Source organism: Neopsephotus bourkii, unplaced genomic scaffold (genome assembly GCF_033783945.1).
Source record: "Neopsephotus bourkii isolate Nb327-2 ecotype Australia unplaced genomic scaffold, CSIRO-AGI_Nbou_v1 NB_1825, whole genome shotgun sequence".
NCBI lineage: Eukaryota > Metazoa > Chordata > Aves > Psittaciformes > Psittacidae > Neopsephotus > Neopsephotus bourkii.
This window is the reverse complement of record NW_026902298.1, coordinates 207,436-233,130: the sequence shown is the minus strand read 5'-3', so window position 1 is coordinate 233,130 and position 25,695 is coordinate 207,436. Positions and strand designations below refer to the sequence as shown.

The following is a 25,695-nucleotide window of genomic DNA, read 5'->3' as shown; positions in this document are numbered from 1 at the left end:
AGGGGGAAACAGGAAATTCCTTTACCCAGAGAAGTGGTGAATGCTCCATCCCTGGCAGTGTTCAAGGCCAGGTTGGACATGGTTTGGTATGAGGTGTCCCTGAATGGGCTGGATACTGAAGGGCTGAATGCAATCCTAGCAGTGTCTTGGGCTGTATGCCCTGTATTTTCATAGAAACATGTGGAAAGAAGACCAGGCTGGTGCCACCTTTCACCAAACGAATGTAAAACCTCTCCTGCTGTTGCTACCTGTACTTGATTTTTACAGTCAGGATTTTTATATTATAAGCTCCGGAGCCCTAAACACAAGAGGGACGTGGAGCTGTTGGAGCGAGGCCAGAGGAGGCCATGGAGCTGCTGTGAGGGCTGGAGCAGCTCTGCTCTGGAGCCAGGCTGAGAGAGCTGGGCTGGGGCAGCCTGGAGAAGAGAAGGCTCCTGAAGGGGAGACCTTAGAGCAGCTCCAGTGCCTAAAGGGGCTGCAGGAAAGCTGGAGAGGGGCTTGGGACAAGGGCCTGTAGGGACAGGCCAAGGGGAATGGCTTGAACCTGCCCGAGGGGAGACTGAGCTGAGCTCTTAGGCAGAAGCTCTTCCCTGTGAGGGTGCTGAGGCGCTGGCACAGGGTGCCCAGAGAAGCTGTGGCTGCCCCATCCCTGGCAGTGCTCAAGGCCAGGTTGGACACAGGGGCTTGGAGCAAGCTGCTCCAGTGGAAGGGGTCCCTGCCTGTGGCAGGGGTTGGAACTGGATGTGCTTTAAGGACCCTTCCAACCTAAACCAGTCTGGGAATCTAATTTGAGGCCTTGGAGAGTTTAAGTAACAACACCCAAACTTTCTAAGTTGCCTGAACTGTGACTCTCTTTGTGCCACAATGCACACTCCGGTGCGCTTTCTTGCTGTGATTCATATTTATAGAGTTTGTAGTTGCAGTGCCCATCTGAAAAATAAATTCACTTTAAAAACAATCCTATTTGTGGGTATTATAATGCAATTTCTGGAGGAAATGTTTTTTCTGCTCTGAGAGGACAAAGGTTTAACGCAATTGCCCTCTCCCCCCCCCAAGTTGGTAATGCATTTTTATGCCTTAAAATAGAAGTCCCTGGGATGACTTGAGATTTCAAAACCATCTTTGCTCCCTGTTTTATTTCAAGCTTTGAAGCATTTCGTATTACTCCTTTGTAGAAGCTCTCTGCTACTCGGGCTGTGGGCAATGGTTATCTGAAAACATGCTTAAGTACTTCTGACAGCTTTCATCAGCCCAACTTGAGGTTTGTTAGTGTTTATTATTACTTAATAAATGTTTATTATTATATAAAACACCAAAATTTGTTGTTTTATTCACTTTAATTAGAAATAACAATACCAAAACTAGGACAAAAGAAGACTCCACTGAGAATAAAATACACCAGTGTCACATAAAAGGGCAGAGGACACAGGTTGATGAGATCGTTGAGCCTGGGGCAGAAGACACTATATGGCTCTGAGTACCTATTTTCTTTGTCTCCTTTTTCCCCTCATCTCCTACCATCTGTAAACCAACACCTCAGTGTCTAGGTGTGCTGTGAGGTTTAATGAAGAAAATGCAGGTGTTTTGCCAGATAATTATGGTAGATGGGTCACATTGTTAATAGCTCAGATGTGCCTGGATTATATTCAGGCAGAGGTGGATGACCTGGGCAGGATCCTTGTCCCATCTTCTCCTTTTCTTGCTGCTGAAGCTGGAGCAGAGGATGTGGCAGGGTGGGAGCTGGTCCTGGAACATGGGAGGAGGGTGATGCTTTTCACAAGACCTTGCAGGCATAGTAGGACTCATTGGAGGTTGCAGGAAGGGAAACTGCTGCATTGCTTCAGTCTGACCGGCTGGAGGGGAAGTTGGCACTTCCCAATCCCTGTCTGGGAACTTAGACAGTATGTTTTTTTCCTTTAATTTATGTATTTATTTTTGGCTGCTTACAAAAGGAAGCGCAGTCCCATCTCATTGCAGCACGAGTTGAAAACTCAGCACACAGCACACCAGCTCTGCTGCCCAGGCCTGAGCCTCACACCCTACTACAACACTCGATGTCAAGATGCAGCTTTTCTCATCTCACATCCTCAGAGGGCAGACAGAGGTGGCCTGTTCAGTGAGGAATCTTTTAAACCCCTTTTTGCTGTATGAAATTGAATCCCCCAACTGCCTGTTCAGCCTCAATTGCAGCACTGTGTGGAGTTCTGGTGTCTTCAACATAAGGGCATGGAGCTGTTGGAACAAGTCCAGAGGAGGCCACGAGGATGAGCAGGGGCTGGAGCAGCTCCTGTACAGAGACAGGCTGAGAAAGTTGGGGCTGTTGAGCCTGGAGAAGAGAAGCTGTGTGGAGACCTCAGAGCAGCTTCCAGTGTCTGAAGGGGGCTACAAGGATGCTGGGGATGGACTCTTCATTGGAGACTATAGTGATAGGACAAGGGGTGATGGGTTCAAACTGAAACAGGGGAAGTTTGGGTTAGATATAAGGAAGAAGTTCTTTACTGTGAGGGTGCTGAGGCGCTGGCACAGGGTGCCCAGAGAAGCTGTGGCTGCCCCATCCCTGGCAGTGTTCAAGGCCAGGTTGGACACAGGGGCTTGGAGCAAGCTGCTTTAGTGGAAGGTGTCCCTGTCTGTGGCAGGGGTTGGAACTGGATGAGCTTTAAGGTCCCTTCCAACCCAAACCAGTCTGGGGTTTTTATTGTGCAAAATCCAAGCCACCTAACAATAGTAATGGGAGTATTATTTTTACACTGAGGCTAAAAAGCAGGTATCTCTGGCCAACTCTGAAGTTTTGTTTTAGCACAATCTATCCTGCTTAATGATACGAAACGCTTTTCCTCTTCTCCAGACTGCTGAGTACCTGTACCTCACTGGCAGCATTAGGAGCTCTGGGTTTCCAGCTCTTCCAAAAACTAGACCCTGGAGGCATTGGATCAGTGTATTTGAATTGTTGTCTGTGTGCTTGTGGTTTTGTGAATGGGGCCAGAATATCTTTCAACATGCAGTTTTCAGCATCCCTCAGCAACCCCAGTTGTACTGGGCTCAAGCACTGCAGCCAACTGGTGTCTCCTGGCAGCACAGCAATGTCATCTACTTATGTTGATGGAGCAGGTAGGTCCTCCATGCTCCAAATGAATATGGTCATGCTAGAACAGAGCAGAATTAAATCAGATGGCTCACTTTATTAATTTCTTCCTTTCCTGAGGGAAAGGAAAATGTGGCTGACAAAGCTGATCTCCTGGGCTTTAGGGTCACCTTGTTCTCCTTTCCTCCTCTGCTGACATCATGTGTCATTTTGTCCTTGCATTACAAACTGCTGTTTCATAGAATCCCAGACTGGTTTGGGTTGGAAGGGACCTTAAAGCTCATCCAGCTCCAACCTGTGCCACAGGCAGGGACCACTTCCACTGGAGCAGCTTGCTCCAAGCCCCTGTGTCCAACCTGGCCTTGAACACTGCCAGGGATGGGGCAGCCACAGCTTCTCTGGGCACCCTGTGCCAGCGCCTCAGCACCCTCACAGGGAAGAGCTTCTGCCTAAGAGCTCAGCTCAGTCTCCCCTTGGGCAGGTTCAAGCCATTCCCCTTGGCCTGTCCCTACAGGCCCTTGTCCCAAGCCCCTCTCCAGGTTTCCTGTAGCCCCTTTAGGCACTGGAGCTGCTCTAAGGTCCCCCCTTAAGGAGCTGTCTCTTCTTCATCTACATTTGTGTGCATGATTGGGAGGTTGGTGAAGGATGATGTGGGGGGAACACACTGTATGCAAGATTTGGCACCACTTTCAGTCTGATCTGCAGTCCTTGTCAGGTAATCACTCCACGTGTGTTTCTGCAGACACCTGTATTTTGGGGTGAGCAGGAGGGCACCGTACAAATGGGTAGCGTGTGCTGGTGTGGTTTAGTTCTTAACCCTGAGTCAGAGCAAGCAGCTTCTGCCTCCAGCTGTGTCACTACAATGTGGTGTGACCTTGGCATAGGCTGTGAGCTGACTGTGCAGGGATTGCATCTTCTTGATTAATAGCCTTGCTCTGAGTTCTATCCCCTTGGTTCGACAGCACAAATAAGTCTTTATTACGCCGGTAGCAGCATGGAGTCCTGGCTCAGAAAAGGAGCACAAATCCATTCCTGGCTTGGGAACTTTCAGTACAATTAATTATATTGGGATTGCAGTGTAAAAAGGCAGAGATGCTCGAGCCTACAAACATTGTGTGAGTTTAATTAACAGTGATTTTGAGCAGCTTTGGGCACAGCTCCTTTATACTTCTCTATTGGTTTCTATCACTGCCTCAGTAATGAATTGTCAACGAGTTCAAATGAAATGAGCTTCCGTTCTGCGTGGTGTAAAGCTCTCAAAGGGGGAGAGGAGCTGCTTCTGAAAAGGGGTTTAGTAGTGTGTGAAATAAGGGTGAGAAGGGGGAAGTTTCTCCCTTCCTGAGTGTTCACAGGGTGGGGATCACAAACTCAGACAGTGCAAGAATGAGCCTTCATGCAGTGATCATCCATGTGGAGGATGCTGTGCTCCAGCAGTGCATCCAAGCACTGCTGTCTGCGTACAGAGGGACTCCTGTGAGCCTGTACTGGAAGGTGGCTAATCCCTTCACTGGGTTGGAGCAGGCAAGCTCAGCATTTTCACAGGATCATAGAATGGTTTGGATTGGAAAGGACCTTAGGTTCATCCAGTTCCAACCCCTTGCCATGGGCGGGGACACTTCACACTAAACCATGGCACCCAAGGCTCTGTCCAGTCTGGCCTTGAACACTGCCAGGGATGGGGTATTTACCATTTCTCTGGGCAACCCATTCCAGTGCCTCAGCACCCTCACAGGAAGAACTTCTTTACATCCAACCTGAAGTTCCCCTGTGTAAGTTTAAACCCATTTTGCAGGATGGAGCCCTGCCTTGCGCAGCGTTTCAGTGTATCGGAAGGAGCGCTGTGGCTATTCTCTTGGCCTCCCCATTAAGATCTCAAACTTTCCCAGAGAACTGGGCAGAGCAAAACAGAGCCCCAGAAAAGGAGCAATTAATTAAGGAGCTCTGTGCCTTCTCCTGGTGTCGACCCTGGCAGTGCCTGTGAACAGCATAAATGCACTTGGCCTTGCTGTCCAGAGCTCTGATCTGGGGGAAGCTGAGCTGCAAAGGGTCTCCTTTCAAAGCCTCTCTTGTCTTCTTTGCTAGCACGTACAAGGACAGTGTTACAGACATTACTGCTCTGCTTGGAATGGCTAAGGAAAAGAGCTCGACAGATTATTGGGCTTGTTTTTTTCCCCCTTGTGTGTATGTGCTTTTGTTGGAGATGAGGAGTTAGCAGTACTGATGTATTTCAAAGACTCTTGAGTGCACACAGCCCCATCTGACCTAGGCACTTTTGGATCCTTAAGGCAGAGTTCCCAAGTTATTTTTGAATGCTGGAAGTCTTGCAGAGGTCTGGGAATGTTAAATGATGGATTATTTCTATCAGAGAGCATCAGAGTCACAGCCCTGACTGAGACTCCATTGTGCTAGGTGCTGAATGCACACAGAACAGAGTGACTGCTTTTGCCTTCGGTACGCTGAAATCAGAGCTGGAGTCCTCTCCCATCCCTCTTCTCTAATGTGTTTGTACATGCTGAATGTGATACAGAAGCATATCAAATCACTGATACGTTTTTTAATGGCAGATGAATTACAAATAAAGGTTGGATTTGTGTGCATTTGCTTGATGTCTGGAATGGCAGAGGCCAGTAAACAGTGTGTGATGCCTGGATGAAAACTAGCTGTTCACGCTTAGCGTTGATAACATGGCCTGCGTGTATTTTTAGTTCTCTCTGTTAGTGCAGGCCTCTGATCAGTGCTAAGCTGCCATGACCACATGACTTGCATTTACAGCACTCCTTTGATCACTTTGCCAGCATGACATCTGGCTAGTTTCCCTTTGCCAGGGTCCCAGGATCATGGTGAGGCTCTCACAGTTATTTGTATCTATCTTTTTCCCTTTACGATTTCCCTGAGCAGCGAATGGTTCCTCCTCTCTCTGTAGATGTGGGTTTGGGCTTTATTTGTTTGGGGTTTGTTTCCTTCTTTCCAGGCAAATGCAGCCCTACATCAATGATGCAAGGTTCTCTACAGGCTGTCCCAGGGGCCTTACCCTTGCTGTTGTTGAGCACCTTGGGATAGTCCATGAAGTTGTGATGCTAACGGTTCAGTTTTGTACACAAAGGTGGTACTCAGTGTACAAGTTAGAGAATATTGGTCCTCATAGGATGCCTGTTGCTGAGTAAAGACTGAAATCAGTTTCTATGGGAGTTGTTCTGCACTTGTCTTCCCCAAAAGCTCCATCTCAGGCACAGAGAGGCTTTATTCTTGCAGCACAAAATCGATGTGTGACTGTGAAGCATTTGACCATGGTTGACATCTTGGGAGCAATAAGGGCTTTATTTTTCATTACTTTCGGATATCTTGCAGTCAGCAAGCCCCTTGGAAGATAACTAGTCATCATGCCTGGCCTGTTAGTCAGTAGGGAAGAAGAACCAGGTCAAAGTGCTCACAGTAGCATTGCTGGAGACTCTCATCTATCGTAGTAACCTATAGTCACTGGAATGTCAATGCCATGCCTGGACAGCTGCTGAGAATCATAGAATCACAGACTCCCGGATTGGTTTGGGTTGGAAGGGCCCTTAAAGCTCAGCCAGTTCCAACTCCTGCCGCGGGCAGGGACCCCTTCCACTGGAGCAGCTTGCTCCAAGCCCCTGTGTCCAACCTGGCCTTGAACACTGCCAGGGATGGGGCAGCCACAGCTTCTCTGTGCACCCTGTGCCAGCGCCTCAGCACCCTCACAGTAAAGAACTTCTGCCTTCTATCTAACCTGAACTTCCCTGTTTCAGTTTGAACCCATCACCCCTTGTCCCATCACTCCAGTCCCTGATGAAGAGTCCCTCCCCAGCATCCCTACAGACCTCCTTCAGACACTGGAAGCTGCTCTGAGGTCTCCACGCAGCTTCTCTTCTCCAGGCTGAACAGCCCCAATATCCCTAAGAACTGTGAGAAATGTGTGTCTCACTGAATCCTGTTGCTCTGTGGGGCAGGATCTCCTGCAAGGCAGCTGGTACCACACTTTCAAGTGTTGCTTTAAGGACTTCCTATCAGCGAGATTTTAGAGACCTGCACATCAAACCAAGCAGACCTGAGTGGGTACTTCAGCAGTTGCAAGCTTTTCAACATGCTTTAGTCTTGTGCCCAGTCCTGGCCCAATCACAACTGTTATTTATGTATTTAGGGGAAATTCTTTAACTGAAGAGCCCCAGATTGAAATGTTTCAGCAAAGCCTAAAACCTGGGCACAGGTAGCAGGAGAACCTGCATCTCCTGTTTCCCACTGCAGGCCGACCTCTGTGGCCTGGCAAGCAAAAGCGATATTGAACAATTCTGTCCAGTGACTCATTGGTTTATGTTTGTTGTTTGTATTGCTATAGCAGTTGAGGCTCTTAAGCTTTGCATCCAAGACCTTGTTGTGCCAGGTGCTGCAGGAACATGGAAAACTGAAAAACAAACCAGAAAAGCCTTGTGAGGAAGGACATGGGTTTCTGTGTGACCCAAGACAACAGATGGCTCCAGATGGGGGAGCACAAGGAACTGATGAGATAATACTGACCTGTGCAGTGAGTAATAGTCTTGGTACGTCACTTATCTAAACACTGCTGAGGTTTTGTAGACGCTACAGCAAAGGGCAGCTTGAAGGAGGATGATCAAGTGACGGCAGAAGTTTATAGTAACATCCCAGCAAGAGAGAAGGGGAGCACAGGGGAAAGAGGCAACTGAAAATGATGCTTGAGGAAAGATACTTGGTTAGCATCGTAGGTGCTGTGGTCATGTATGAGTGCAGGTGTTGGAACAAAGCAGAGACAAAATGTGTTTGTTGGAGCAAGGAAAGCAGAGCCCATGGGGAAGAGAAACCTACAGGCACACTACGTATTCAGGCTTGACCTGGAACTTTCCTCTGGTGTGTTTACTACTAGAAACTCAAGGAAAAAGAGAGTTCTGTTTCTCTGGATCATAACCTTTAACCATCATGTGACATGAGGGAACAGATGAGAGAAGCCGAATGTGTGTGTTCCTTTATTTGTGGTGTAGATGCCTCCATCAGGGGTGAAGGGAAAACGCTGCTTTGTGTAGTGGTGTTTATTTAAACTTCAGTTGAACAAAATTAGCCTGTGCAGAAACTTCAGTGAACATCCTCTTTCAGTTGAAAGCTTGCAGAGCAAGGTGCGAGTCAAATGCCAACCCCAGCAATTAGCACACAGCCTTTCATGAGTGTTAAACTGTGCTTAATCTCTACTGATCAGGTTCTTTTGCTCCTACACGCTCTCTACAGCTATAATAGTGTCAAGTTAAAGATGAACCCAGAGGCAGCAGCGACCCAGTCCATGGGTTTTGTGAAGCAGCTCACTCCCTCATCTTGGTTTGCTTCCCATGCAGCATTGAGAGGAAACACAGCTGACTCTCTTTGGGAAGCTCTCACTGGCTTGAGGATGTCCAGGAGCCCAGGTGCTCGGAGCCCACAGTGTTAAAGGTATTGCTTGGAGTGTGGCTTCCCCACAGCAAAAAATAAACCTTTAAAAGGTGTGTTGCTGTTGATAGGAAGGTGTCTTACTAAGGAAGTGGAGAGTCAAGAAAGCTTTTTGTATCCTGTGTAATACAGCATGATGTGGCTGCAGAACAAGAGAGAATGTGTTTAAATAGAGTCCCCAGAAGGCTGTTGGAGAAATAGCTTCGTAATAGGAAATGCATTGGTTGCTTCTGCGTAACATAATATCCCAGATGTGTTCTCCGCAGCAGGGACCTCTTTCAGCTGAAGCATTTTGAGTTGTGTGGAAGGAGTCCAGGCTGGAAGGCTCTTTTAGCAGTTAGCTTTGGGTTTGCCACTAGAGGGGGATGGCAGGACATACACTGTGCATCATCCATCCTGGGGCCTTCCCCTGCCACCTCTCAGTGCTAGCACCAGTAGCAGGACCCTCTCTGCTGAGCTTTGGGATGCCACAGCACCCATAAAGGTCAGATGTTGCAGCCAAAACCGCACCTGGACAAGGGGAGCCTGATTGGTGCGATGTCTGGGTGCTTCTCCAATGATGCAGTTCTGCAGAACAGCATTTTTTTTTCCTGCACAGCTACAAAAAGCTCTTTGAGCATGAATGGTGTTAAGTGAAAGCTGAGTAGGGTTTGTGCAATCTCCCTGAGCCGTGGAGATGTGTGCATAACCCCTCTCCATCCCTGGATGAAGGAGCGTAACAGCAGCATACCCAGAAGTGCCATTAAACTGGTCAAAGATGAAACAGAAACATGAGGGCTTTATAACAGACTCACCTGCGTGCTGGGCCTGACCTGCCTGTTTCTTGGTGCTTGCAGGGCTTTTACCCGTGTGTTCACCTTTGGCCCAACGTTCCGAGCGGAGAACTCACAGAGTCGCCGGCATCTGGCAGAGTTCTATATGGTGGAGGCTGAGCTGTCCTTCACCGAGAGCCTTCAAGACATCATGCAGGTGAGCACTCCAAGTGTCTGTGCAGGACCAGTGCCAGAGCTGCTGCTTCCTCCCTGAGCTGTGTTTCCTGCCCTCAGTTGAGGTCATAGCTCCTTTCGCCTTATGTAGAGGTTGCAAAGAGGCTTTCCAAGGATCAGGGTTTGCTCAGCAGAAGTGAAGCCACAGAGGGAATTTGGAAGGGAAGAGAGAGGTGCCAACACAGCCCTCATCTGAATGGGAGGCTGCACAGTTGCTGTGTTGCTAGGAAATGTGTAAATGTGCTAATGAAAGTGGCACTCTCCCCTTCCAACTCTGCAGCATCTCCAGTGAGTCTGAGCAGTATCTATGCAGTGTGTCCCTGGGTATGCTTGTAAGGAGCTTCTTGAAACCTGCATTGAAATCTGAAGCAGAAACAGCAGTTCCTGGCATACACTATTCACTGTGGCTTTAGCAGAGGACTGAAAGAAATCCTTAGTCAGCCAGCTTTTGGTTTTTCAGGATTGACCTCTTGGTTGCAGTTTAACCTCATGATGGATGCTAAAGCATTGTACTAGTCTCAGCACAAGCCAGCTTGTTCCCAGTAGGACTTGTAAGTAAACATCCACATGCTGTCATATATCAGATAAGCTCCTTGGGAAGCTATTGGAGAAACAGCCTTAAAAAGAAAAAGACCTGAGGCACTGTAAGAAGTAACATCCATGTGTTGGATTCTTCTGCCTGGATCACATACAGGCAGCTGAGTCAGTATGGCCTGAGCAGAGCTGACATCCTCTATCTCTTGTGTGTGCTGCTTCTGCATCTTGGGTGTCTGGATGGCAATGGGCTGTATAAGCTGACCTGCTGGGAATCTCCGCTCCGTCATTCATAGCATCCCTTTCTTTATTTTCTTTCACCTTTTCTCCAGGAGAACTTTGTGTATTTTTAGAGCACGGCATAAATCTGCGTTTATGCTTTCTGAGCTCCCTCTTTCTCTAGGTAATAAGGAGCTGATTGAAGTTTTTACTGCCTTTATCTAGTATAATAAGCAGGATTTTCCCTTTGAGCCCTTGAGCACATCATTAAGATATAAAATCTTAGAGTCACAGACTTGTTTGTGTTGAAGGAGACCTTAAAGCTCATCCACCTCCAACCCCTGCCACAGGCAGGGACCCCTTCTACTGGAGCAGCTTGCTCCAAGCCCCTGTGTCCAACCTGGCCTTGAACACTGCCAGGGATGGGGCAGCTACAGCTTCTCTGGGCACCCTGTGCCAGCGCCTCAGCACCCTCACAGGGAAGAGCTTCTGCCTAAGAGCTCAGCTCAGTCTCCCCTCTTTCAGTACTGTGTTTTTGTGTATCTGTACTTTTGTGCTGAGAACCCTCATTTCTTGCCTTTTTAAAGGACAGATAGCCAGTTCAGTCAATTCAGAGAATTAGATCTGAGAACTGTTCTGGACTGTGTAGGGCTTTTATTGTAAGGAAAAGAGGAACTTCCCTCCTTGGCTTGGCTTTTGTTGTTGCTAAAGATCTTGTGAAGTCTCTGCTTGTGCTCTTCTCTTTCTCTTCTTCCTTCGTGTTCCAAAGTCTTACCCTATAGCAGAAAGCCTCCCAGCAGCCATAATTTTGTATTCCTCATAGCGAGCCTGCATTGCAACACACTTACTTCTGTGCTGTTCTTGTTTGCAGAAGTGGAGTTCCCATTTCACTTATTTTTAAACCATTGGGCAATCTCTCCTTCAAAACAAAACAAACCTGACAGCTGCTCTAAAGCCATAAACTGAAGTTTCTCTTTCCCCTCATCACTGACCTAAATTCACTGTTCTGTCATGGATCTGCCCCTTGGGCACTTGGTTTGCTATCATCTGTATATTCTTTGTTCAGTGTAGAGCTCCCAGTTGAGAGCCTCAGGGGCTCTTGGCCAGGGTGAGCATCTGAACTTTGGCCTCACATAAGAGCTGGATTGTTTAAAACTTGAGTTTTAAAACTGGTATTCAACATGTACTGAATACCTCTTCACTGCAGCAAGTCAGTGTGCTGGGAATGCTCAGTGTGAGGTGTGTGCTTATACACCATGAAAGAAGAGCCTTGCTATGAAGAGGTACGTGTTTGCCATTCACTGGCTTGAGAGTTTTCTCTCAGCCAAAGCTCCAAAAGACACATTTCCTTACAAAATTAAAGGAAAAGGAAGAGTTAATAACAAAGTTACACGTATTTGGGAGCAAAGGGCCTGGAATCTTGGAGCAATGGTCTTTTTTCCCCACCGTAATAGCCTGGAATAGTGCTTGGTTATTCCTAAATTAGTAGCACAATTCCTGTGAAGTCTCATGTGTCTTGATCATGCAATCTAAATGCGTGTTTTGTGCCAAAATGTGTTTTAGAGCTACAAAGAAGCTTCAACTCTCATGGTGCTGGTTTCACAATACTTTCTGTGGAAAGTCCCATGTGCTCAGTGTAGTACTCAACCCTGCATGGCTGGGTGACAGTGTTGCTACTTTAGTGCAGAGGGTTTATGTGAGTGTATCTCAGAAGCATCATCTGTGGTCTCTTCCAGAATAGTCGAGTGAGGTTCCCCTAAGGCATTTAATGCCATCCAGAGGGACCTTGACACGCTTGTGAGGTGGGCTGATGGCAACCTCATGAAGTTTAACCATGCCAAGTGCAAGGTCCTACACCTGGGTCGCAGCAATCCCAGACACAGCTACAGGCTGGGCAGAGAAGAGATTCAGAGCAGCCCAAGGAGAAGGACTTGGGGGTGCTGGGCAATGAGAAAATGAACATGAGCCAGCTTCAGTGTGCGCTTGCAGCCCAGAAAGCAACCGTATCCTGGGCTGCATCAAAAGGAGCGTGACCAGCAGGTCGAAGGAGGTGATCCTGTCCCTCTGCTCTGCTCTCGTGAGACCTCACCTGGAGCACTGTGTGCAGTTCTGGTGTCCTCAACATAAAAAGGACATGGACCTGTTGGAACAAGTCCAGAGGAGGCCACGAGGATGCTCAGGGGCTGGAGCAGCTCCTGTATGGAGCCAGGCTGAGAAAGTTGGGGCTGTGGAGCTTGGAGAAGAGAAGCTGTGTAGAGACCTCAGAGCAGCTTCCAGTGTGTGAAGGGGGCCTATAGGGATACTGAGGAGGGACTCTGCATTAGGGACTGTAGTGACAGGACAAGGGGTAATGGGTTAAAACTTAAACAGGAGAAGTTTAGACTGGATATAAGGAAGAAATCCTTTCCTGTTAGGGTGGTGAGGCACTGGAATGGGTTGCCCAGGGAGACTGTGAATGCTCCATCCCTGGTGGTGTTCAGGTTGGACAAAGCCTTGTGTGAGATGGTTTAGTGTGAGGTGTCCCTGCCCATGGCAGGGGGGTTTTAATTAGATGGTCCTTTCCAACCCTAACTCTTCTATGCTTCTCTTTCAAACTGGATGAGAAAAAGAAGGGAGTTACACAAAGATCAAGTTAAGACAGTATCATAGAATCAGAGACTGGTTTGTGTTAGAAGGGACCTTCAAGCTCCTCCAGCTCCAGCCCCCTGCCACAGACAGGGACCCCTTCCACTAGAGCAGCTTGCTCCAAGCCCCTGGGTCCAACCTGGCCTTGAGCACTGCCAGGGATGGGGCAGCCACAGCTTCTCTGGGCACCCTGTGCCAGTGCCTCAGCACCCTCACAGGGAAGAGCTTCTGCCTAAGAGGTCGTCTAAGTCTCTCCTCTGGCAGGTTAAAGCCAGAGGGTTAAAGGTTAAAGCCCTTGGCCTGTCCCTACAGGCCCTTGTAAAATGGCCTCTTGTCATGAAAAGGAGAGTCTTGTCTGTCAGACCACTCCTTCACAGGCCATTGAAGCTGAACAATAAATGCTGGTGGAGGTTAGGGAGCAGAGAATCTCAGCTGTGGCTGGTAGATGCCACTTCACAGAAGGAACTTGTAGCCCTGCAGATACCCAGATGTCCCTATAGAGCCCTGTGCAGGGCACTTGGAGCAGATCCTTTCCACATGCTTACCAGTGTTTGTTCCCTGGAGCCTCCAGTCAGATTTGCCCAACTGCCTTTGCCTTGGCACTGAAGACAAAATACTCCACGCACAAACTGCTTTGGGAATGGACCCCCACCCGTGTATCAGATCTGAGGTGGCCTGAAACAGACACCCAGCTTCGGCACTACTGCTGACTTCATTTCATGCCTCGAATCCCTTCTGTAAATGGAGGTAATAATGCTCCATGTCGCTGGTCTGCAATGACAGCAGACTAATTTTGATGAAGTACATAACCAGTGGAAGACAATACTTCTGCCCTCGGGGCAGAGCCCAAATACTGTGTGTTGAATTGTGTTCTTCATCTTAAAGAGGTGTATTGTCCATCTCTTAAAGAGACAATCCTGCTAGGATGTGACCTTGTCAAGGAAGACTAACGCTATCCAGAAACTCCCAAAAATACACTCAGGAAAACTTCCTTCTGGCATTTCCTAATTTTACATAATAATATGGGTTTTAACATTTTGTGTGTGTTTGAATTCAATAATGTCTGCATGTATGAACTCTTTGAGACCCCATTAGTATCATGAGTGAAGTGAGATCCTTTAAATCCAGTGCACTGCCAAGACAGCAGAATGAAGAGCAGAAGATGATGACCTACAAATACAGCTACAAGACACAGCGCTGAAGAGAGGAGGAGAGGGGGGCAGCAGGCGTCTCAGAGGAGAGATGAATGTGGGAACGTTGGACTTTCAGTTCAAGACTGGAGGGGCAATGGCTCCAGTCAATCCAGAGATTTCCATACAGACTGGACCCATTCTACAAAGGTGCTGCGAGGGCTGGAGCAGCTCTGTTCTGGAGCCAGGCTGAGAGAGCTGGGCTGGGGCAGCCTGGAGAAGAGAAGGCTCCTGAAGGGGAGACCTTAGAGCAGCTCCAGTGCCTAAAGGGGCTGCAGGAAAGCTGGAGAGGGGCTTGGGACAAGGGCCTGTAGGGCCAGGCCAAGGGGAATGGCTTGAACCTGCCAGAGGGGAGACTGAGCTGAGCTCTTAGGCAGAAGCTCTTCCCTGTGAGGGTGCTGAGGCGCTGGCACAGGGTGCCCAGAGAAGCTGTGGCTGCCCCATCCCTGGCAGTGTTCAAGGCCAGGTTGGACACAGGGGCTTGGAGCAAGCTGCTCCAGTGGAAGGGGTCCCTGCCCGTGGCAGGGGTTGGGATTGGATGAGCTTTAAGGTCCCTTCCAGCCCAAACCATTCTATGTTTCTATAACAACAGCATCTCTCCAGAGTGGGTCCTGATCTGCTATATAGCTGAGAGAGGAGACTTCATGACCAAGATCAGATGCAAATCTCCCCTCTGTGTATGTGTGTGTCTATGTGCACACACATACGGTGTGTGTGAGCAAGCATGAAGACAAGAAATAGTGGTCCACTTGGTGAATGTTTCATCTGTAAATACCCTGTGATCTACACTGCGGCCATATGCATGGCCGAGGTAATGCAGCAACACAAATTCAACTGGCTGCTCTTGTGAGTTTCCTGAAAGTGTCTTGTGCAATGAAGATGGTGACTTGAGCCCTTCTTGTAGTACACAGCACCTTCAATTGCTGCTGCTGACACTTAGTGCTGTTTTTTGGATGACTTTCTCTGTTTCAGCTCTGGTTATAATTTTATTTGGGAAGAGCATAAGTTGCAATATCAGAAGATCCAAGTTAAAATTAAATAATACAGCTGGGAGCTGCTCCTCATCTAAATTGGACAGTTAACCATTAAGTTCCGCAGCAACATCAGGGAAAGCCAGAATTGATACTGCTGAACTGCTTTGAAAGGTGAAGAGAGATAGGCTGGGAGGGAGAAGGGGGAACATCTCTTTGTCCTTCTCTGCCCTAACAGCAAAACTTCTGCATTCCCATTATGAAGCACCGATATTGATGGGCTTTTGGGCATCAGGAGTCCCTCCCCTGGGGTGAGCTAATTGTTGTTATTCCAATGGCTTTTTCCCCAAGTCATTTACCAAACAGAGAATCCCAGACTGGTTTGTGTTGAAAGGAACCTTAAAGGTCACCCATTTCCAACCCCTTGTCATGGGCAGGGACCCCTTCCACTAGAGCAGCTTGCTCCAAGCCCCTGTGTCCAACCTGGCCTTGAACACTGCCAGGGATGGGGCAGCCACAGCTTCTCTGGGCACCCTGTGGCAGCGCCTCAGCACCCTCACAGGGAAGAGCTTCTGCCTAAGAGCTCAGCTCAGTCTCCCCTTGGGCAGGTTCAAGCCATTCCGCTTGGCCTGTCCCTACAGGCCCTTGTCCCAAGCCCCTCTCCAGTGCCTCAGCACCCTCACAGGGAAGAGCTTCTGCCTTACATCCAACCTAAATCTCCCCTGTTTAAGTTTGAACCCGTTACCCGTTGTCCTATGACTACAGTCCCATGTTTCTTTCAGGATATGTTCAAACCCATCACTTGGCCTGTATCTCCAGCTCATGTCTTCCCTCAAACCAACGAGCCAGTGCTTATGTTTCCCCACTCATTTTCATATATAGCCTGTTCTCCAGTCCTTCATTATGCTCAAAGCCAGAACTTCTCAGTTCAACAGCTTTCCCCCCCTCCCTTTCTTTTTCCCCTCCCCTGTTCATGCCTAATGCACATTTGGTATGAATAAGAGCTAAGAGCAGCGAGGAGGCCAACGCATGACCCACATGTCTGTCTCTTTTGCCAGGATAAAAACCTCCATTTCAAACCTGGAAATGTTCCTCAGATTGTTTTTCCCATCCCACCCACCTCTTTTTTCCACAGGAGGAAGCTGCTCATGTGGAATGCTGTGGGAACCTAACTGTTACTTTATCGCGCAGCGAGGAAAAGAAGTGCTAATTAAACAACATGCTCTTCTGAAACCAGATGATACTTTCATTTGCTAGAAAGAGGAAGCTTCATGTAAAATCCCTTTGTCTGCCTGGTGAAACCAGATGAAATGCCAAGAAGTTTTCTAATTTCATTTGCATAAGCCTTTTTCTTGCTACTTTGAAGAAAGTTCAAAGCTGCCTGGTTGGTTATTTGCTACTCAGCAGCAGGAATGCTGGCTTTTCATTTCCTCTGTGTTTTGAGTACCAGGAGGGGGAAAACTCTTCATCTGCATATGGTAATGCTGTTCCTTTATTTGGATCTTGAGGGCCCACGTTGATGCAAGAGTACAGAGGCTGAGTTTGGCTCCAGAGGAGTCAGAATGGATTTACCAGCTCCTCTGGGCTGCTGGGATGCAGAGGTGGTTCAGGTGATGAAGGATGTTCTTCTAAGCATGAGAGTTTGAATAACGTGCCTGAAATCTCATCTTGGCTATGTCAGTAGCCCAGCTTCTTCTTTTCTGTGCCTTTTGTTCCTCTTACCCTCTTAAGATCTGGTGCCTTGCCGTGCAGAGACCTGCTCAGGTCTGCTGATTGAACATCAGGTTTGTCTTGTCACAGTTAGTCTCCCTTGGGCTTTGCTGTGTCTACAGACTGCTACTCACTTAGTTATCGTCAGTGGATACTTCACTTCTCTCCACTCTACAGCTAAAGATGCTCACAATAAAAGCCAGGATGTACCAAGACTTTCAGAGGTGGGAAGAACCTGGTCCTATCTCAAGCTGAGATGTGCAGCCTGGTTGCATGGCTCTGTTTCTTAAGGCGATAAGATTAGGGATGGTGATTGAAGAAGAGTTGGGATCATCAGTACTGCACAGGTACCAACTACCCCTTCATGCAGGTGGGCTATGAGGAGCCATGGGAACTCTTAACCTGCACAACAGCGAGTGTCTTGGATGCTCTGCTTTGCTTACCCAAAAGAGAAGATCACTCAAAGCTGATCAGAACCCCACAGCATCCCACATGGGGACTTCTTTTGGTCAAAACCAAAATGGCGTTTTTTTCATGGGTGAAGCCTGTTTTACTGGGAAAGTATATCCAAATTGTATGATAATGGCATGTAGTTAATTCACATTGGTTTAGGGAAATGAAACCACATCTATTTTTAGTTTCTCAAACATCCCTGCATTACTGTCCTCTGCTTTAGCTCTCTCCTCATCATGTGTTCTCCTTGCTTTGCTCCTACTGAGCAGTCTGTCTAGCTGGGATCTGTTTGATGTGCTGGCTCTACAGAGTGCACATTTCACAGAATCACAGACTGGTTTGGGTTGGAAAGGACCTTAATGTCATGTAGTTCCAACCCCCCTGCATGGGCAGGGATGCCTCACACTAGACCATGTCACCCAAGGTTCTGTCCAACCTGGCCTTGAACACTGCAAGGATGCAGCATTTACCACTTCTTTGAGCACCCTGTGCCAGCACCTCAACACCCTCACAGTAAAGAACTTCTGCCTTATCTCCAACCTGAACTTCCCCTGTTTCAGTCTGAACCCATCACCCCTTGTCCTGTCACTACAGTACCTGATGAAGAGTCCCTCTTCAGCATCCTTGTAGCTCCCTTCAGACACTGGAAGGCCCCAACTTTCTCAGCCTATCTTCATACAGGAGCTGCTCCAGCCCCTGATCATCCTCGTGGCCTCCTCTGGACTTGTTCCACCAGTTCCATGTCATTTTTATGTTGAGGACACCAGAACCTCACACAGTGCTAGGAGTACTCATTTCCTTTAGTTCTGCCTCTTCTAACAACAAAGCAAAACCCAGAACTGCTCATTACAGAACAGGCATCTCACTAATAATTAATCTGAGAGCAGTCACCACGAGTGGTTGCAATGTGGGTGTTTGTGGCTGCCCAGGGCTGCTGCTTGAATACTTTAGCTGTTCCGTTTTCACTGGAGATACCATACTGAAGGTACTGAGGCCATCAGCAGGCACTGAAGCCCTAAACAGAGAGCAGAAATACAGGTTCCTGTCCTCTTCAGCTACTGAGCAATCCTGTTCTGCAGTCTGACCATGCAGAAGGACAGAAGCTCCTTCTCTACCCTTTGTCTGATGTGCACTGTGTTTTATTTATAGCCTGGGACATTTAAGCAGTGTTAATTTTGCATGCCCTCCTGTTTTCTCTATTAGGTTATGGAAGATCTTTTCAAGACTGTAACAAGCACTGTGCTCTCCAAATGTCCTCGTGATGTTGAGCTATTTCATAAATACATAGCTCCTGGCCAGAAGGTAATAAATGTGACAGGAAAGAGCTGCAATTTATGCATTTTGGGGGCTTTTTACTATAGGGGGCTTAATTTTGTTATTATTTTTATTACTGTGTTGTCCCGTGTTAACAAACTATGAGGAGCTAAGGGTCAGTCTTGAGGCTGAGTGAGTGTTCAGGCCAACAGAGGGAGGACACAGAACTTTCTATAGCTGGTAGCTCATGTGGCAGAACTGTAGCTGTCACATCATCCAACCTCTGGATCATCAGCTGCTGTAACATGGTACCCTTTAAGCGCTGAATTGCTGGGGTTTTGGCCCATATTTAGATGACAATGCAGACTTGCACATTAAAACTTGGAAGGAGGTGCTCTTCTGAGTTTCCTCTGGTTCTTTGAACCCTTAAGAGTAGCTTTACATTTTCATTTTCTCTTGTTTTGACCAAGGGCAGGTTGGAACAAATGCTGAAGAAGAGATTTGTAATGTAAGTACTTGTGTTTCAAAGTGATCTGGATGAGGGCTTTTAGGGGAAGAGTTGCTGTTTTGTGCATGTCCTTTTCCTTTCCCAGCTCAGTGTCTTCTGGGTTAGCGTGATGTCTCCAAAAGAGCATGAATTGCAGTTCCCTTTGTACTGTACTGCATGAGACTGGCATCTGAATCTGCTGGCCTTTGGCTTTGGCTTCCCTGGGCAAGATCTTCTTCCTATATGTATATCTTCCTTCCAGCACGTACCTGCACAGTGGTTCCCTCACTGCCCTGCTTGGGTTTGGCTTTGGTGCTCTGCCTTTCTTCAAGTGGCTCCCTTTTTATGAAGCTATTGTTTGCTGTTGTAACGTCCCAGTTAGTTTTCTATTTCCAGTTGCTTGTGCAGCTCCTTTTCCCAGTTCCCTGTGTGCTAAAGAACTGAAGGGTTTTGATTTCTCTCAAGAATGCCCCCAAGAATACAGCTCCTTCCCTACACTTTCTTGCCTGTCTCTTCAAATAGTGATGCTCTCCATGGCCCAGAGCACTGTAGGGCTGCTCAGCCCAGAGCACTGGTTTTCCCGTTAAGCTACAGCCACACTTGGGCAACACGATGATCATAGATCCACCCTGTGCCTTGTACCTGCATTTAGCACTGTGGGAGACCTCAGTGAAGTCAATGTCTCCCCATCCCAGTCCTTCTCTCTTTGAACCTAAGCTGTATTCCCAAGAGGACAGAGTTACACTCAGCTTCTCCCATGGTCCAAGGGAAAAAAGAGTGACTCAGCCCATCTCTTTCTCCCTCTCTGTTTCCCTCTTCATCATCTACTGGCAGGGGCATTCCTGGCTTATACACATCAGTTACATGCACTGAACCTCTGCCAATGCTATACCTCACCTGGACCATGGCCTCACATAACCCAGACACATGGAGGAATAGATTTCTTCTTCAGGTATTTCCACCAGAAGCCTTCCTGTATTAGTGAAGCCAAGTGTAAGGAGCTTGTGCCCTTTAAGGAATTTGGTTTATAATTGGATTTAGCCAGTGATAGAGAGAGATCAAATCATAGGGATCAGGTTATTCTTTCTTCACTCTGCCCACAGCATTTGCTTGGTACATGGAAAACGTGTCAGCAAAAGTATCTTCTGCTGAGTCTTGATTTCCAGTTTCCAAACCTGCAGCATCTTCCTCTGCACTTTTTCTGTTTGCTCTGCCATGATGCTGTTATTTTGTTTTGATGGGAGCTGATGGAGAATCCGCTCTCAGATGAGTCAGAGGAGAAGAGAAACATTGCTGCAAATCACGGAATCATAGAATAGTTTGGATTGGAAAAGGACCTTTAAAGCCCATCCAGTTCCAACCCCCTGCAATGAGCAGGGACATCTTCAACTAAATCAGGTTGCTCACATCCAGCCTGGCCTTAAACGTCCCCAAGGGTGACACATCCACCACCCCTCTGGGCAAGCTGTGCCAGTGTTTTACCATCCTCATTGTAAAGCACTTTTTCCTCACTTCCAGCCTGAGATAAATGTCAAGATCTTAGCAAAGTGAAGTGAACATGTTTGAGCTCCAAGCCCTTTGCACTCTGGGCTGTTATTTTTGCCTGACACCATCCTGAATAGGAGAGTGGTGTTGTTGGAGCCATACCAATGAGGAAATGTTTTCCACCAGTTTCTAAGAAGCAATTCTCTGCAGAGCTCACTTCTGACTCAAATGCAACATCGCAATAAAGCAAAAGTATCTGGAGAGCTTGGCACTTCCTGCCCTGCATGTAGCACAGGAAAACAGCCTTCTTTGCCATATAAAATGGGGTTTGGTTTCTATCCAGAGAAGCATTGCTGGGAAGTCTGACATCACAGCACAAGTTGGCATGGTGGGGGGGAAATGCCTCCTTCATTTTCCAGCGCGGCTCTTAGCCAGAAAACTTTGTTATTCCTCTCATAGTTATCTTAAAGGCTTTTTCTTCCCTCCTCTGCAGCATTTCCTACAGTGAAGCAGTGGAAATCCTGAAGCAAGCTTCTCAAGCTTTCACTTTCAAGCCAGAGGTAGGTGTTTCCCTGGTGGTTTGTCCCTGTGCCTGCTCACAACTGGCCTGAACTTCACAGATCTCCTTTTATTCTGATACCACAAGAGCTGTTACTTCATACAGTAGCATATCTCCCTCCAAGGGGTGTTTGAACACTTGCAACCCAGGTATCACTTTTGCCCTTTGGGGTTGCAGTGGGAGCAATATAAGGAGTGAGATCTGTAGCAGGAGAACATGTAATGTGCAGGGAAGGAAGTGATGAGTTTGCTGTTCAAGGACCAAGACTTTAGCAAAGGCGCTTCATGTTCTTGTATGTGAGTAGTGCTGAGTGTGTTGTGGATCCAGCAGCAGTCATCTAAGGAGAGATGCTGCAACAGTCGTCAAATAAAGGAATAACAGGAGAGCACCACAAGTTTGACAAGGACTAATAAGCCAAAAACATGTCAAAATAGCATGTAATCAAGATGTAAGTAAAGGGAATCCATTGACTTTCCAAAACATGGATGTTGAGTGGGACGAAGAATCATATGCTACTGTTTTTAATGCTCTTAGGTTATGATATTATGTCCCATCCCTGGCAGTGTTCAAAGCCAGGTTGGACAGAGCTTGGAGCAAGCTGCTCTAGTGGAAGGTGTCCCTGCCCATGGCAGGGGGTTGGAACTGGAGGAACTTTAAGGCCCTTTCCAACACAAACCAGTCTGTTATTCTTTGGTTTTCTAAAACTCATGTTTTACCCAGTTTCACACACACAGAGCAGTTGGGAGAGCATGCATCTCATGTATACTGATTTATCTTCATCTCAGTCTGATGCTTTGAGGAAGGTAACCCTCTGGGCTGAAGCCACCTTCATAGCCAGTGCGTAACTGTCTCATCTCTGTGTACCAGTGGGTGTAGAACCTCAGATCCTCTGTCTGTACTGCCTTGGTCTGAGACAGCAAACATAGTTCAGATAAGGAGTCTGCAGAATGTCTGTTCCCCTCTTCACTCCCCTGGTATTCTGTGCACATCCTATAATGGTCTCTAGTCAAAAGCCACAGAATTTATAACATCACTGGAAGAAAGGAGATGTGAAGGGCATTGCAAATGTCCGTGGTTTCTGATAACAGAGAATGGGTTAATGGGATGCTGGGTTTTCTTAAGTGAGAATTAATGTAGCATGTAACAGGACCCAGCGGGGAAGAGAGCGGTCAGCCTAGCAAAGCTGCTTCCTATATACCAAAGGTAATATAAAAATAAGGCTGTGTTGCTGGCTTGAGCAAGCTGACTTTGGATAGGTGCCTGTTTCCTCTGAGGTGTGTGGAGTGTGGTTTTGGGGTTTATTTTCTGTTTGGTTGGGGTTTGTTCTGGTTTGATATTAAATGCTTGGGCTTGATGCAGAGATGATCTGTCCCTGTTCTGTGGAAGTCAGACCACGTTCTTTTCATTGCTTTACTCTGCCTTGTTTACTCTGCTTAACAGATGGCCTGTGTGAGAAGTTGCTGTGCTTTGTTTCATGTTATTCAGAGCTGCACATCTCTCCTACACAGGGATTTTGCTGGGTCTCTTTGCCACAGGCAAGATGCACCAGAGCAGGATCCCAATCCCTTTTGCTGTCTTTACAGTGGGGCTGTGACCTCCAGACGGAGCACGAAAAGTACCTGGTGAAGCACTGTGGTGAGGTTCCAGTGTTTGTGATTAACTACCCATATGACCTCAAACCTTTCTACATGCGGGACAATGAAGATGGACCTCAGCACACAGTGAGTCTGTGGGTCACACTTCCAACACTTCTTTGGCTAGGCATGTGTCTTAGCCTATAGATAGGTAGATACATGCATGCATACACGTATAGATAAGGATAGTCTTCTGTTTCTCCACTCAAGAATATAAGATATGACCATTAGGTGATCCTCTCCAATCTTTTTCCTGTTGTAGAATAAATCCTCAAAGCAGGAACAACAGGATGGGGAAGATTCAGGAGCTGGATAGTGTTCAGTTTTTGTTTAAGTCCCTTAAGAGAAGTTTGTCATAGTTTATTTTCCTGGTAAACTTATGCACTACTGGGTGAAATGCCTACAATTGCAGGGCTGCAAGTAGTCCATGATTCTCTTATCATCCAAATGTGGCATCCACGTAATCCTCAAACAGCAGATGGGCACAAGAAGTAAGCTCTTTTTTCACACGTCTCCTGCTTTGAAGGTGTGATTCGCAATTGAACAGAGACAACTGGAAGCATTGCTTCTGCTGAAAGGAGCAACTACCCCACCTTGTACCGCTGCGGTACTTCAGTGGCTTTAATTCTAGCAATGGTTCAACTATGGGGTAAGTAAAGTGTCTCTAGAATACAGAGGAAACTGCCATCCCAAACCTAACAGCAGAAGTGGTAACCCTAGGATCATTTATCCATTGGTATCATTACTGTTAGTGCTGGTAGAAGAAGTGAGGGCAGCTGTGGATAAGCACAAGTTGCAGCATCAGAGCAGCTTAAAGTCTAAGGGAAGCTGCCAGTGTGTCTTTGCTTCCTTCTGAGTTGCTATTGGGTTCTTTAAACCCTGCACAGGCTTGCCTATGTACATAGGTTGTCACCAGAGTGACATGATGGGATTCAGTTCATACCACCTGCTATAGATGTCCTCAGTCTGGAACATCACTGCACTCATTTAGGTTTTCTGCAGACTTCCTGATGGTTATCACTGTAAAGTTCCCTCCCAGCCTTCTCCAGTCAACAAGAGACTTTTCAAGCACGTGCAAGTACTTTACCTAATTCCAAACAACCATCAGTGTCAGCTGTACTTGTGCCAGAGACGTATGGCTGCATGGTGTGGCTTAAATCAGTTTTCTTTCTTTCAAGGTTGCAGCAGTTGATCTCCTGGTGCCAGGAGTAGGGGAGTTGTGTGGAGGCAGCTTGAGAGAGGAGCGACTGCCCTTGCTGGAGTCACGCTTACAGAGGTATGGAAAACACACAGATGCCAGGAGATGGCCTGATGAAGAGTGTTTCAGCAGCCCTCAGTGGTTGGTAGGACAGGGCAGAAGGGCAGCTGATGGTATTTAAAGGCAGCCTGGTTTTGTCTTTGAGATACCTATTTAACTGAGTAGGTGATCACAAGCTGATGAAGTTCTTGTGCTTCTGCTGTAGGTATGCAAACTGCCTCTCTGTTTTAGCTCATCAGAGAACAAGTCTGGTTTATGCTAAGGCAGCAGAATGCCTCAGATCTGCTGGGACTATCAGGATCAGGGTCTGATGCGAGACATTTCATCCTTTCGCCTTTCCTTCACAGCTTTTGAGGCTGAGATTGGGTTGCAAAGGTGGAAGTTGTCACGTAGGCAGAGCTTGGATATATTTGTCATCACACTGTGTAACCAAGAAACTGCAATTTTGGTCAGAAGCTTCTCTCACTGTGATGCAGCTGGCCCCAGTAGCATCATTTCAGAGAATATGGTTCTTTACTAATAGCTTTGTGGGAAGCCTGGGACTTGTACTGTGTCATACAGCTCCTTCCCTGTTGCTTTATTCTGGATGATGTGACTTTAAGTAATTTGGGGCTAAATTCAGTGTCAGAATATCAAAACTGATGTTTAGTTAACAACAGTTGACATAATAGATGGAATAATTCCCCATAGACAATTACTCCCATAGACAGTCATGATTTTGGGTGACATGGTTTAGTGTGAGGTGTCCCTGCCTGTGGCACAGGGGTTGGAACTGGAGGATCTTAAGGTCCTTTCCAACCCTGACTGTTCTATGATTCTCTGATTGTTCAAAAGAACCATTCATAGGATCATAGAATGATTTGTGTTGGAAGGGACCTTAAAGCTCATCTAGTTTCAGCCCCCTGCCATGGACAAGGGACATCTTCCACTAGAGCAGGTTGCTCCAAGCCCCTGTGTCCAGCCTGGCCTTGAGCACTTCCATTTGGACCAGTCATACATTTGCACAAAGCAGTTCTGGGAGGAGGATTAATCCCAGAGTCACACCATTTACACACTGGGAATGGATTTATAGAATCATAGAATAGTTAGGGTTGGAAGAGACCTTAAGATCATCCAGTTCCAATCCCCCTGCCATGGGCATGGACACCACACACTGAACCACCTCACCCAGGGCTTTGTCCAACTTGGCCTTGAGCACTGCCAGAGATGAAGCATTCACAGCCTCCCTGGGCAACCCATTCCAGTGCCTCACCACCCTTACAGTAAAGAACTTCTTCCTTATATCCAATCTAAACTTCCCCTTTTTCAGTTTTAACCCATTACCCCTTGTGCTATCACTACAGTCCCTAATGAAGAGTCCCTCCCCAGCATCCCTATAGGCCCCCTAAATTTGTTGCTTAACTCAGCCACGTGCTCACAAAGAGAGATCTAGTTAATGGAGAAGAGCAAAATCCATTTCAGCGTGATGAATCCAAAAGGCGCAGGGCCATTAAAATCACCAGAACATTGGCTCTCAATTTGTAGTATAGGTTATTATTCCCTGTGTTTCCTGCTGTTCTCCTTGCAAACTCTGCCAAAGCAGGTATGCTTCAGCTGAAGCAAAGTATGGTGTTGCCTGCTGCACACATCTTCACTTGCAGTGTTTGCCAGTGAGATTTGGAATTTACAGCCCTTGAGGTGTGGGGCTGGAGGAAGGGTCTATGTGGAAGTTGAAGCCAAGCTTCCTTGTTTGTCAGGGAAGCCATAGGAAGTATTTCAAGCTGCACATAGAATCACAGAATGGTTTGGGTTGGAAAGGAC

The 25,695-nt window shown here is 47.3% G+C and overlaps 1 protein-coding gene across 3 annotated transcripts in view; it reads left to right on the top strand.

Moving 5' to 3' along the window:
• Positions 1 to 25,695, top strand: part of NARS2 (asparaginyl-tRNA synthetase 2, mitochondrial) — a 60,479-nt gene that overhangs the window by 25,734 nt on the left and 9,050 nt on the right. For 2 of the 3 annotated variants that reach the window (XM_061343288.1, XM_061343286.1), the window contains 6 exons: positions 9,367 to 9,499; positions 18,422 to 18,520; positions 18,937 to 18,980; positions 20,938 to 21,004; positions 22,587 to 22,724; positions 23,816 to 23,913. In XM_061343288.1, coding sequence (XP_061199272.1) covers positions 9,367 to 9,499; positions 18,422 to 18,520; positions 18,937 to 18,980; positions 20,938 to 21,004; positions 22,587 to 22,724; positions 23,816 to 23,913 — 579 coding nt within the window. The remainder of the gene's footprint in view (positions 1 to 9,366; positions 9,500 to 18,421; positions 18,521 to 18,936; positions 18,981 to 20,937; positions 21,005 to 22,586; positions 22,725 to 23,815; positions 23,914 to 25,695) is intronic. The other variant, XM_061343287.1, reaches the window with a different exon arrangement.